Source organism: Budorcas taxicolor, chromosome 2, assembly GCF_023091745.1.
Source record: "Budorcas taxicolor isolate Tak-1 chromosome 2, Takin1.1, whole genome shotgun sequence".
Taxonomy (NCBI): Eukaryota; Metazoa; Chordata; class Mammalia; order Artiodactyla; family Bovidae; genus Budorcas; species Budorcas taxicolor.
Window position 1 is genome coordinate 83,451,261 of NC_068911.1, and position 12,903 is coordinate 83,464,163.

At 40.8% G+C, this 12,903-nt stretch overlaps 1 protein-coding gene across 1 annotated transcript in view; it reads right to left on the reverse strand.

The window, feature by feature from the left end:
• Positions 1-12,903, reverse strand: part of GALNT5 (polypeptide N-acetylgalactosaminyltransferase 5) — a 38,765-nt gene that overhangs the window by 10,859 nt on the left and 15,003 nt on the right. Inside the window, exons 2-5 of the mRNA XM_052636183.1 lie at positions 12,484-12,650; positions 10,695-10,814; positions 3,157-3,292; positions 2,478-2,597 (exon numbers count right to left, since the gene is read on the reverse strand). Of these exons, the coding sequence (XP_052492143.1) occupies positions 2,478-2,597; positions 3,157-3,292; positions 10,695-10,814; positions 12,484-12,650 (543 nt within the window). The remainder of the gene's footprint in view (positions 1-2,477; positions 2,598-3,156; positions 3,293-10,694; positions 10,815-12,483; positions 12,651-12,903) is intronic.

Below are 12,903 nucleotides of genomic sequence, written 5' to 3' on the forward strand. Positions count from 1 at the left end.
TTTTAAGAGTGTTCCCTAACAAGAGGCATTTTATAACAGTTACCACATGCGGGGAGGTCTTGGATAAAGTCACAGAGAACACCTAAGTGACAAGTTCCCTGGTTCTTGTGGCAGAACTTGATTAAAGGCAACAAAGGCAGGGTCTGGAACTAGGATTCTTACTTGGCCTTGACACTTCAACACAAATTCTCCAGAGATGTTATTTTTAATAAGTTATTTAGTGCTATTTAGGAAAGATGAGTCAGGCACTGTTATAGATGTTATAGATATATTAATTCAGCCCTCACAAAAATCCTTTGAGTATGTACCCCTAAGAAACTACAGCCCCAAAAGGCAAGAAAATTTTCCAAGTTCACAGACCAACCCATCTGTGGATGTACACCTAGGGTTCAAATTTAGGGGGTCTGGCTTGACTCTAAGATCTCTTCTCCACTATACTGCCTCAACAATACAGAAACTTTACAACAGCTTGTTATGTGGCAAATACTTATATATATACTTTTTTTTCTTGGCTGGGCTGCAGAACTGTGGCTCTTAGTTCCCTGACCAGGGATGGAATCATGCTCTGGGAGCTCAGAGGCTTAACCACTGGACCATAAGGGAAGTTCTTAGCAAATTCTTTTTAAAACACTTTGTTATATAGTATTATCTGATTTAATTCTCAAAACAATCCAAGAGGTAGCTACTTCTGTTTAGTGTTAATATAAAAATGAAGAAACAGAGACAGAAAGAGGTTAAGTAACTTTTTAAAGCTCACACCACTAGTACATAGCAGAGATTTAAACCCAAGGAGTCTGACTCTAGAGTCTTCACTCCTGTTATTAATCATGGGGAAGAGAAACTACACTTGAGTCAGCAGTTAGAAAAGGCAGTAATCACGTCCCATGGTGGTTTCCATGGAGCCAGCTGAAAGAGGTTTGTATGGAATCTCTGCAGCAGTCTCAAAGGTAATATAAACCTCACCCCACACCTAGCTCTCTTCCCTCATGATTTATGTGTATTTTTTTTATCTGAATCTCAAATGCCCTTTCCAGACTATCCAGAACTCATTCTCTTTCTAACATTATGTTGAATAAATCTGAACTCCATCACTACACTGATTCTCAGAATTGGAGTCTAAAACAGACAAAGAGGTTCTTTAGGTGTAGGATCAGAGCAAGTATATTATATCCAGGCAGATTTGGATTTGAATCCCAATTTCTTCTTTTGCAAGGTGTATATCCCTTGGACTGCAGGGAGATCATACCAGTCAATCCTAAAGGAAATCAACCCTGCATATTCACTGGAAGGGCTGAGGCTGAAGCTGAAGCTCCAATACTTTGGCCACCTGATGTGAAGAGTCAACTTATTGGAAAAGGCCCCAGTTCTGGGAAAGATTGAAAGGAAAAAGGAGAAGAGGATGGCAGAGGATGACATGGTTGGATGGCATCACCAACTCAATGGACATGAGTTTGAGCAAACTCTGGGAGACAGTGATGAATAGGGAAGCCTGGTGTACTGCAGTCCATGGGGTTGCAAAGAGTTGGACATAACTTAGCGACTGAATAACAGCAACAAATATCCCCAGGAAAATTACTTAACTCTCTTAGGTCTCTATTTCCTTATCTCTATAATGGAAAAACCACAATCTTTCTCCTAGAGTTATAGAGAGGTTTCACAGTGCTTAATAATTGGTCGTACTTTTCCTTCACTTGTTAGGAGTATCAGTTGTGAAACATCACATTTGGAAGAATATAAGGCAGTGTTTGGAGGGGTGAGTTCAGAGAAAAGATGCTGCAATGTACAGGCTGGGCTCAAACTTTCTTTTGGGACTTTCTGGCTTAAGTCTGCTCAAGTTCTTTCTCCAATAAGGAAAGCTCCAGGGATCCTGCTGCTCTGCCTGCGGCTGGCAGAGTGCTTGTCCTACAGGTCTTGACTTCGGGGGAGGAGTTAGGAGGCCCCCACTTTAGCTTCCAGTCTAAAATCTGTTCTTTAATCAAGTTTCTCCGGCAATAATGCCCCAACTTTAATTCACATCTAGCTTCTGTGTCTGTTTCTCACTTTATTCACAGAATTTGGCACTCCTCCCAGGGAAAGTATAGGATTAAACTCAAAAAGAATTAGAATGATATTTTTGTTACTATTATTTATTCTTAATTTTCATTCATGTTTACTTCAGTGTTATATGTGTTTATACAGAATTTAAGCAGCACGTTTAAGTGGCTTATGTTTCTTAGTCTGCAAATCCCAGAGAACAGAAATAGTGAATTTCTCGGGTTGAGGGGTGAATAAGATATAATTACCCACTTAAAAGGTGAGTTTTGGCTGTGGGAAAGTAATTTCCAAGGAAAAATTTTTGCTTTTGGTCATCTGTTGGCTAAAACTGTAATTCTTGGTGTTCTATAAATGACAGCTAATACCTGTTTTGTGAAATTGCTTCCTATGCCTTTGTAAGAAGATACATGACTCCTTCCTAGTCTTAAGTTTCACACACTTACCTTATTATATCAGTTTCTTTAATTTTGTTTTTTGCAACAACGTCTGGAGGAATTGTTCTCCAACCAAAGTTCATTGGCCACACAAATATGCCTCTTTGAAAGTTGTCCACTGTCATGTAACTAGTCAAGGGAAACAAAAATGGTACCTGAGATCATTCATATAATCAACCTGACACCATGTGTTGTGCATGGGAATGAAACAAGCACTTATGAAGATGATTTTAGATCACCACAAAGCGTTTAATAACATTTCAATGAAAGATATGAATATAAATAGAAATAGTGCTGGATTGCTTGCTTTTAACATACTTTTCTTTTAATAATATTCTGGCCATTTTGAGGGAAAAAAACCCTATTTAAGAATATACCACAAAAAGAAGAACTAATCTTAAGAAAAATAAATATTTGGGTGTTGAGCTGAATAGAAAGAGGAAAGTCCTGGACACTGAGTATTAGTATTCATTGACGTTTAGGGTTTAGAATTTGTGATGATCAAATAAACAATTGGATAGATCTGCTTTGATCTCATGATATATATCAAGTATTTCAATTTATTTAAACAGATAAACCATGTACTACTTAGATCTGCAAAGTTGTACATTTTACGAGTATGACCACTACCTTCTGGTGCTGGTTAAAAAGTCACTTAGAAGTATCCCGCGGAATATGACAATATTACCTCATATCCTTATCATTGATGACTTCAATTACTGGACAGGCTACTTTTTTTCTGCTTAAGTAAACTCTTTCCAGGAGAGGTTCCAACCAGCCAATGTTACATTCCACGTGAGAATCTAAGAATGTCAACACATCACCTAGAGAGCCAAAAAAAAAAAAAAAAAAAACACCACACACACAATTTGAAAATGCAGTATACTTAGTGTGTGTATTTTGTGTTCACAGGTTCTGGAGATTGTTCCAGAAATGTGGTAGTAAGCATAGTAGTCTTTTCTTCTTACTGAGTTTTGTAGTTTTTTCTTCTGACTAATTTTTCTTTGTCTCTCTAATTTAATTCTATAGTGAAATTAAAAAAAAAAAGTTGGTTTCTAGTAGTCTTTTGGGGCAAATATCATTTATGGTTGAAAAAAAAATTGATAAGCCACTTAGAATGATGAGTCAAGGCTTTGAAGGGAATATTTAGTATTAAAGGTAGTTGCTTTTGTCTTTTCTAAGGGGGGTAAATCCCATTAACTCTTGGGGGTAGAGGACTGAAACTTTGTTTTGTGGAAGATGAGGAAGAATCTGAGATTCCAACTTTAGCCTTAGGAATGATGAAGAGGAAAAATCATTCCACATTATAACAGTGAAAAGAAATTAAAGTGGGGGAACTAGTAACACTAGGAGGTAGTTTTAAAAGTGTTACAGAGGGGGAACAAGGAATTGTTTAATGGGTATAGAGTTTAGTTTCACAAGGTAAGAGGAGTGCTGGAGATTGGTTGCTCAACAATGTGAAAGTACTTCACAGTGAACTGTACACTTGAAAAATGGCTCAGATAGTAAATTTTATATATGTATTTTACCATAATTTTAAAAAAAAGAGTTACAGGAGAAGAGAAAAGAAACTTGGAAGACAGGAATAATTATGAATTCTTTTTGTTTTATTAGTTGTGTGAAGTAACACTCTCTCTTTCCAATGAAAATTTTAGCAATGGTCTACATTGTTCTAAATGATTCTGTACAAGTGGATTGCATGTGTGTGTGTGTGTGTGTGTGAGAGGGATCTGGGTTCTGGCCAGAATCCTATGTGTAATCTCAGACCCAGTCGTGTATGCATGCATGCTAAATTGCTTCAGTTGTGTCCAACTCTGTGCAATCCTATGGACTGAAACCCACCAGGCTCCTCTGTCCATGGATTCTTCAGGCAAGAATACTGGAGTGGGTTGCTATGACCTTCTCCAGGGAATCTTCCTGATCCAGGGACCAAACTCACGTCTCTTATTGTCTCCTGCATTAGCCAGCAGGTTCTTTACCACTAGCGCCACCTGGGAAGCCGAGGCCCAAAGCTATTACAAAAGCTTTACCTGGCAGGCCTCTTGAGGGAAAGCTGCCATCTCCACACCAGACTCGGTTCACAGTTTGTGCCCTAGAGTCTCTGAAGGAAGATATAGTCAAGGACTCAGGTCCTCCAGTCCCCTAGCTGGACATGCATTTATAAAGAACTGCATTCCTGACCCAGGTTCACCCAGTTGGAGACTGTCTCATGCGAAGACTTCTTTCCCACCTTGTGGGTGATGGGTAGATCTTCAAGACATTTTTTTCTTACTACTAGCCCTTCCCCCTTTCTTTCATCCTGGGTCCTAGGCTCCAAAAGAGGAGGAACCTTATTTCAGGCTCTTTGGTCAGTAAGATGATCTACACATCTGCTCTGATCCACCAGCCGATTCTTCCATGGGAAAATACGGAACACTGAGGGAGTCAGTGCTGTCTTTTGTCTGGCTTCCTATCTATACTTCTTACTTCTGTGATTGCAGGAAGTGCTTGAAGACTTGACTGTTACTTTTATTTTGGTTTATTGTTTTAACTGACCACTCTAACTCTTAGCTACACCCCTCAGCATCTGAAAAACCTACAATAACATCACTGATTTTTGATTTGATGCTTACTCTGTGTCAGATACTGTTCTGAACATTCTGAATGATTGTCTTATTGTCCTATTTAAGGTTTATCCTTGTGACACACCTGAAGTATAGGTCTAAGTTTTATCCGCATTTAAGAGGAATGAAACACTTAGGCAACTTTGCCAAGTTTGCAAAACTACTGGCAGCCCGATACTAGAAAATATCTGCATACACCCTCTTGCCTCTCCCCTCCCACCCCCCACCCCCGCAAATGAGAAAGTGACAGAGATATGAGTATGGGAAAGCTTAAAAGCAGAAGACAGCAGCAGGCAAAGAAAAAGGTGCAAATAAATACCTGGATAATAGATTATTATCCACTGAAATCTCTAAACTACTTCTTAATGAATAGATCTTACTAATTACCTGATTAACAATGGAATTTTTGCATAAAGGTGAAGGGACTAACGTTAGCCAAAGTCTTGATGGGAAGTGGTCTTGAGATGTCTCTTTAAATAGGAACAGGCTGTGCTAGCCAGAAGCCCCCTCCCCACCTCATCCACTACCCTTGGAGGTGCAATTACATCTCCTGATCGTGCTGGGATTGAGGGGGGTTTCCTGTTTTCCAGGAGTTATGGATTGGTTGATAACGGAAGCTATTGTTTCCTAAGGGTGCCCTCTTGCATAGACCTCTCCCTATCCTGGGAAGGCTTTTAGGGTTCATCTAGGTGTACAGGGCATACAAGTATGTTTGCTAGGTCCTATTGGGCTTCCTTGGTGGCTCAGATGGGAAAGAATCTGCCTGCAATGCAGGAGACCTGGGTTTGATCCCTGGGTTGAGAAGATCCCCTGGAGGAGGGCATGGCAACCCACTCTAGTATTCTTACCTAGAGAATTCGCATATACAGAGAAGCCTGGCAGGGGCTACAGTCCATGGGGTCACAAAGAGTCAAACAAGATTGAGCAACTAAACACAAATGGTCTAGCTGTATAGAATGCATAAAAGACAATCTTCTTTGTCACCACTCCTACTCCTGGTCCATTCAGTCTGGGCGTTTAAAGAGTCTGGTTTCTACTAGATTGCCTTTCTTTATCTCCATGGCGGTTTACTGGGTCAAAGGGTCTGGATCTACTTCTTCAGTCCTCAGTGGCAGCAAGAGGGATCCTCAAACGTGCATTTATTTCCCCACTTGTGGGCATGGTGAAATAACATAGGATTGAATTTCCCCAGAACTGCCTTCATCGTAGCTCTGCTTTTCTTGGCCACATTGGATAAATTACTTAATCTCTTTGAGCTTTACCTTCTGGAGATATTTCTAAAGTATACTTAATACCTAGATTCCTGATAGATAGCTATTACGATGACAGGTTTTCAATGATTGTTCAGGCTAGAGCTCAAAATAACTAACTCCATATGGATAACTACCTGGAAGGTTGTTCTGAGAGTAGATTCCAGACATACTGGATTGTTTGCAGATGGGTTTGCTTGTAACTTACTTAGTTTTCAATTTTTTTGTGCCAACTCAGACATGCTTATTGTGACAAATAGCTTTGGCTCCTTGTTGAGCTTTGATCCCCCTTAGATTTAGCTGACCAGCTTAGGACACTGCTGTTAGCACCAGTTGGTGCTACTGTTGTGTCTAGAGTTCCTTGACGAATGTGGACCTGCTACCCACTTAAGTTTAAAGAATGATTTATCAGTGATGCTAAGGAAGCTACCTGTTTGACCTGCAGAAGAAACGAGCTGTAGAAATTTATAAAAGGACTGTTGCTTTACAGGGAATGTCAGCATTGGCCACAAGTTAGACGTCACTTGTTGTCCACATATTTAAAATTAGCCAACTGACTCTTTGGAATGCTCACAGCATTACAGCTATTTTGCTAACTGCCATGTTATATAGGAAATGAGAATCTGATCTCTACTGTGACCTTCCAGAATCAGAGCACTATTAAACCTGCCCACCTGCAGGCTGCTCTAGTCAGGGTTATAACTGGCTTGGTGTGTTCAACACTATCATGATATCTGGCTTGTTTTTTGTATCCAGATTACCTCTTTTCTTTTTACTTCTGTTGCCTTTATGTAAAAGACTTTCCTTTGAGACCCACTGACCAAGGCCTGTCTTTTAATTTTTGAAATCCAGCTTGACCTAATTCCTCATTCACAGTAAACAACTGATGACTGAACCAGAGAGAAAAATCTATCATGCCCTGGAGCCTGAATGTGGAGTGGACATTGCTTGAAGTTAGAGAGTTACAGATTTGTCCTTATTTCTTTGTGGAATACTCTAAAAGACTCTCAGAAAGCCTGATAGTACTCTGAGACCAAAATGGGGCCAACTTGACTTCTGATTCTGCATGTCCTTGACTGCTGCTACTGCTGCTGAGTTGCTTCAGTCATGTCTGATTCTGTGTGACCCTATAGACAGCAGCCCACCAGGCTCCCCTGTCCCTGGGATTCTCCAGGCAAGAACACTGGAGTGGGTTGCCATTTCCTTCTCCAACGCATGAAAGTAAAAAGTGAAAGTGAAGTTGGTCAGTCATGTCCGACTCTTTGCGACCCCATGGACTGCAGCCTACCAGGCTCCTCTGTCCATGGGAGTTTCCAGGCAAGAGTACTGGAGTGGGGTGCCATTGCCTCCTCCCATGTCCTTGACTAGCTGATCTCAACCTTGCTTGTGGTTCCCCTTCTTTTTTCCCTGAATCCTAAAGGATAAATCAGTAGCTCCAGGCCTATCAGATTCTGGATTCAGATTCTTATCTTTGATCTCTTTGGCTATGCATTCTAGAAAAGATTCTGCAGTGGCATCAATGCAGATCTCTGATTACAGAGACTCTTCAGACCCAGAGCCATCTGCTGCCTGTACTCTACCTGTGAGAGCTGGGGAGTGCTCCAGGGGAGTTTGGGAGGACTCACTAGGCTGGTCAGCCCTACTCAATGAGGGCCCTGAACAGTCCCTGAATTACAGCCTTGGCTAACATTGCACTAGAGATAAGGATAAAGACCATCTCCAAGAAAAAGAAATGCAAAAAGGCAAAATGGCTGTCTGAGGAGGCCTAACAAATAGCTGTGAAAAGAAGAGAAACAAAAAGCAAAGGAGAAAGGGAAAGATATAAGCATCTGAATGCAGAGTTCCAAGGAGTAGCCAGGAGAGATAAGAAAGCCTTCCTCATCGATCAATGCAAAGAAATAGAGGAAAACAATAGAATGGGAAAGGCTAGAGATCTCTTCAAGAAAATTAGAGATACCAAGGGAACATTCATGCAAAGATAGGCTCAATAAAGGACAGAAATGGTATGGACTAACAGAAGCAGAAGATATTAAGAAGAGGTGGCAAGAATACACAGAAGAACTATACAAAAAAGATCTTCAAGACCTAGATAACCACGATGGTGTGATCAATCACCTAGAGCCAGATATCCTGGAATGTGAAGTCAAGTGGGCCTTAGGAAGCATCACGACAAACAAAGCTAGTGGAGGCAATGAAATTCCAGTTGAGCTATTTCAGATCCTAAAAGATGATGCTGTGAAAGTGCTGCACTCAATATGCCAGCAAATTTGGAAAACCAAGCAGTGGCCACAGGACTGGAAATGGTCAGTTTTCATTTCAATCCCAAAGAAAGGCAATGCCAAAGAATGCTCAAACTACCGCACAATTGCACTCATCTCACATGCTAGTAAAGTAATGCTCAAAGTTCTCCAAGCCAGGCTTCAGCAATACATGAACCTTGAACTTCCAGATGTTCAAGCTGGTTTTAGAAAAGGCAGAGGAACCAGAGATCAAATTGCCAACATCAGCTGGATCATGGAAAAAGCAAAAGAGTTCCAGAAAAACATCTATTTCTGCTTTATTGACTATGCCAAAGCCTTTGACTGTGTGGATCACAATCAACTATGGAAACTTCTGAAAGAGATGGGAATACCAGACCACCTGACCTGCCTCTTGAGAAATGTGTATGCAGGTCAGGAAGCAACAGCTAGAACTGGACATGGAACAACAGACTGGTTCCAAATAGGAAAAGGAGTACGTTAAGGCTGTATATTGTCACTCTTTTTATTTAAATTATATGAAGAGTACATCATGAGAAATGCTGGGCTGGAAGAAGCACAAGCTGGAATCAAGATTGTTGGGAGAAATATCAATAACCTCAGGTATGCAGATGACACCACCCTTATGGCAGAAAGCAAAGAAGAACTAAAGGGCCTCTTGATGAAAGTGAAAGTGAAAGAGGAGAGTGAAAAAGTTGGCTTAAAGCTCAACATTCAGAAAACTAAGATCATGGCATCCGATCCCATCACTTCATGGCAAATAGATGGGGAAACAGTGGAAATAGTGGCTGACTTTATTTTTTGGGGCTCCAAAATGACTGCAGATGGTGATTGCAGCCATGAAATTAAAAGATGCTTACTGCTTGGAAGAAAAGTTATGACCAGCCTAGACAGCATATTAAAAAGCAGAGACGTGACTTTGTCAGCAAAGGTCTGTCTAGACAAAGCTATGGTTTTTCCAGTAGTCATGTATGGATGTGACAGTTGGACTGTGAAGAAAGCTGGGCACTGAAGAACTGATGCTTTTGAACTGTGGTGTTGGAGAAGACTCTTGAGAGTCCCCTGGACTTCAAGGAGATCCAACCAATCCATCCTAAAGGAGATCAGTCCTGGGTGCTCATTGGAAGGAGAGATGTTGAAGCTGAAACTCCAATACTTTGGCCACCTGATGCGAAGAGCTGACTCATTTGTAAAGGTCCTGATGCTAGGAAAGATTGAGGGCTGGAGAAGGGGATGACAGAGGATGAGATGGTTGGATGGCATCACCGACTCAATAGACATGAGTTTGAGGGAACTCCGGGAGTTGGTGATGGACAGGGAGGACTGGCGTGCTGTAGTTCATGGGGTTGCAAAGAGCTGGACACAACTGAGCAACTGAACTGAACTGAACTAAAGCTGGTGCAGGACCTTGAATTTCCTTAAACTCCCCACAGGGTTCAGGTGCACTTTAGGGCCACTCAATTTATCCTTAGATAAGTCTATTACTAACTCCATTCAAATAGATCTCTCTGCCTCTTGCCACACTCAGAAATCAGCCCTCCATTATTGCTGCTCTAGGTGTGGGTCATAGACACTGCCATCCATAGGGAGACAGGGACAGAAATTGAGAACACATGTTTTGAAACTTCACAGCAGTTTGCCCGAGTAATTGTTAATTTGTTGTCTACTTCATATATATGAGTGTTAAAATAGACACACACCCACATATATGTAATTATGTATATATCTAGATATATGTATATATAATTGTGTATATAGTTATATATTTTTCCCATTTCTTTTTTAGGTAATTCATTTTTATTATCATTCATAAAGGGGTCCACAACAATGTTAATTAGGAAAAAGAATGTCCTTCTGTGATAGTTTGGGAATATGCCCTCTACTGAATAGTGGCAAGTAATTAAAATGTACCTAGCTGGAGTTTTTCAGAGTTGTGACCCCTCAGTGTGTCATTAAAACAGTTTAGTGGGATACATATTGCAAAAAGTTAGAAACTGCTGGAATGAAATGATGGACAATAGGACATTGTACTGTTATTTCAAATTTGATATGTATTTGGAAAAGATTAAACTAAAATAAAGATGTAGCCTAAACAAAAAATTAGCAGCTTCTTACCTGTTGCCTTTTGTGCCCCTGCCAGCCTGGCTCTTATTAAGCCATGTCTCTCTTTGAGGCGAAGAATCCGAACTTTTGGAAACTGAGACATGTATTTATCCAAGTTATCTTTTAGGTAGTCTATATCAGGGAGAAATTAGACAAGGAAATACTTTAAAAATAAGATCTGGATAAGACCAGATCAAATACCCAAAACTATGATATTTACCATAGTCACTATATTTTATCCTTTGAGCCATGATGTCATTTTCTTAGATGGATTTTTGTCTGGGTTCAATACTCTAAGTTTCTGTTTTCCTAAAACTCAAATCCGCCTTTCAGTGTAGGTGAGTTACCAAGAGGAGGGCTTACTTTTTCTGAGCATTTGTCAGGACAGGTACAAATTTACCTTGAAATAAATGAAGCTCGGTTTCTGCACAAACTTTTCTCCTTGTAAAGGCCTCTTCTAAGACCTAGGAGAGACGCTATGCATGGTATGCAAATTGAAAAATTTGCAAAAGAAAGATATTGCAACTGCAATTGGCTAAGACGATTGTCACTTCCTACTATGACACCCTCTCCATCACACCTCTGCTCTCTTGCTCTTTGTGGGGGGTGTGGTATATTTATGTAGCTTACAGTTACTTCTATGTATGATTAAGCAATTGACATATCCCAGGTAAAAATGGCTTCTGTGAATACTTCTGCTGCTCGCTTTCCTACCAATTGTGTCATCTTTCTCATAAAGAGGACTTCACAGATCCTTCACCCACTCCAGTGTTCTTACCTGGAGAATCCCAGGGATGGGGGAGCCTTGTGGGCTGCTGTCTATGGGGTTGCACAGAGTCGTACATGACTGAAGTGACTTAGCAGAAAAGTAGCAGCAGCATAGATCCTTCAGGGCCACAAAATCTGAATAGGCCATTCCTAAAGGGACTGTTATCTGCTTCGTAACTAGATTTTATTTCTGTTGATGCTTTCAAGACTACTTCTCAATGTTTTCAACCAGTTTTCCTTACATATCTACCTGCTCCTGGAGCTCAGTGTGACCCTGGTAGGCACTCTAAGAGAGAGAAGTGAAAACTGGCTCGTGTCCTTGTTGTCATGACCAACACTAAAGTGTTCTATTAAGGTTGCTGTCTGTTTGCTACTCTTTAAGTTTTCTGAAGTGGGTTGCATTTGGGGATTTTTATACTGTGGTCTAGGACCTTTGGCAGTTATGGGACCACTTACATACCCAGTTTTTTACAGTCCAAAGAGAGAGATTCTTCACTGTAAGAAACAAAAAAGTAAAGACAGTGGTGAATTCTGCCTTTAAACTCTGTTGGAACCTCATTTTTCTGGTCCCATTGGCAACTTGTCTTCTCAACTCTTAGCTGAACATATAATAAAGCAGAAGCCGTAGGGCTTATATTTCATTGTCTTCTATAACTAACTCTGTTAATTGTGGCATCTTTGCTTGTTAGATTTCATTAAAAGGTTTTTATGCAATTGTAGAGAACATCTTCTGGTCTCCAGAACCTCAAAGTACCCATCTCCAAAGACCTGTAATTAGAAAATCACTCCTACACAGCAGAGAAGTCACAGCTGAAGGAGAGTCTGTGGTGACTAGCTGGACAAGGCCATGGATGGTTGAGCTGACTTTCTGTAATCCACAGATGTTTGGACTTAGGCCTCTAAGCCACAATATCAAACAATGATTGGGCATTTATAAAACATTCATTCCTTATCAAATTATCTTGTAATTTTTGTATCTGAACAGTTATTGCCTCACATCAAACTTTGATTTTCCAGGGGGTAGTTTTCTTACCTTTGGTGCTGAAGTCATCCACTAGTAGAATCTCCTTGATGAGGTGGGGAGGAGAGCGGTTGAGAACGCTATGCACAGACCTCAGGAGAGTGGACCACACCTCGTCCACAAAGCACATGATGACGCTGGTGGTTGGGAGGTTATTGTGAACAAGTTGCTCTGCACACCTGGGCCAGAACACAAGCAGAGCACAAAAAGTGTGCCAAGATCCACAAGGTACAAGAGGAAGAGACGGCAGAAGTGGAGCTCCTTCTCTCTCTCTCTCTCTGAGGACACAGAGAGAGGTGACTGTCTACAAGTTGAGGAAAGAGGGCTCACAGAAACCCAACCCGCTGGTGCCCTTCCAGGCTCTAGAACTATGAGAAAATAAATGTTTCTTGTTGTAAGTCCTCTAAGAAAAATCCACAAGGTGCAGTTGTG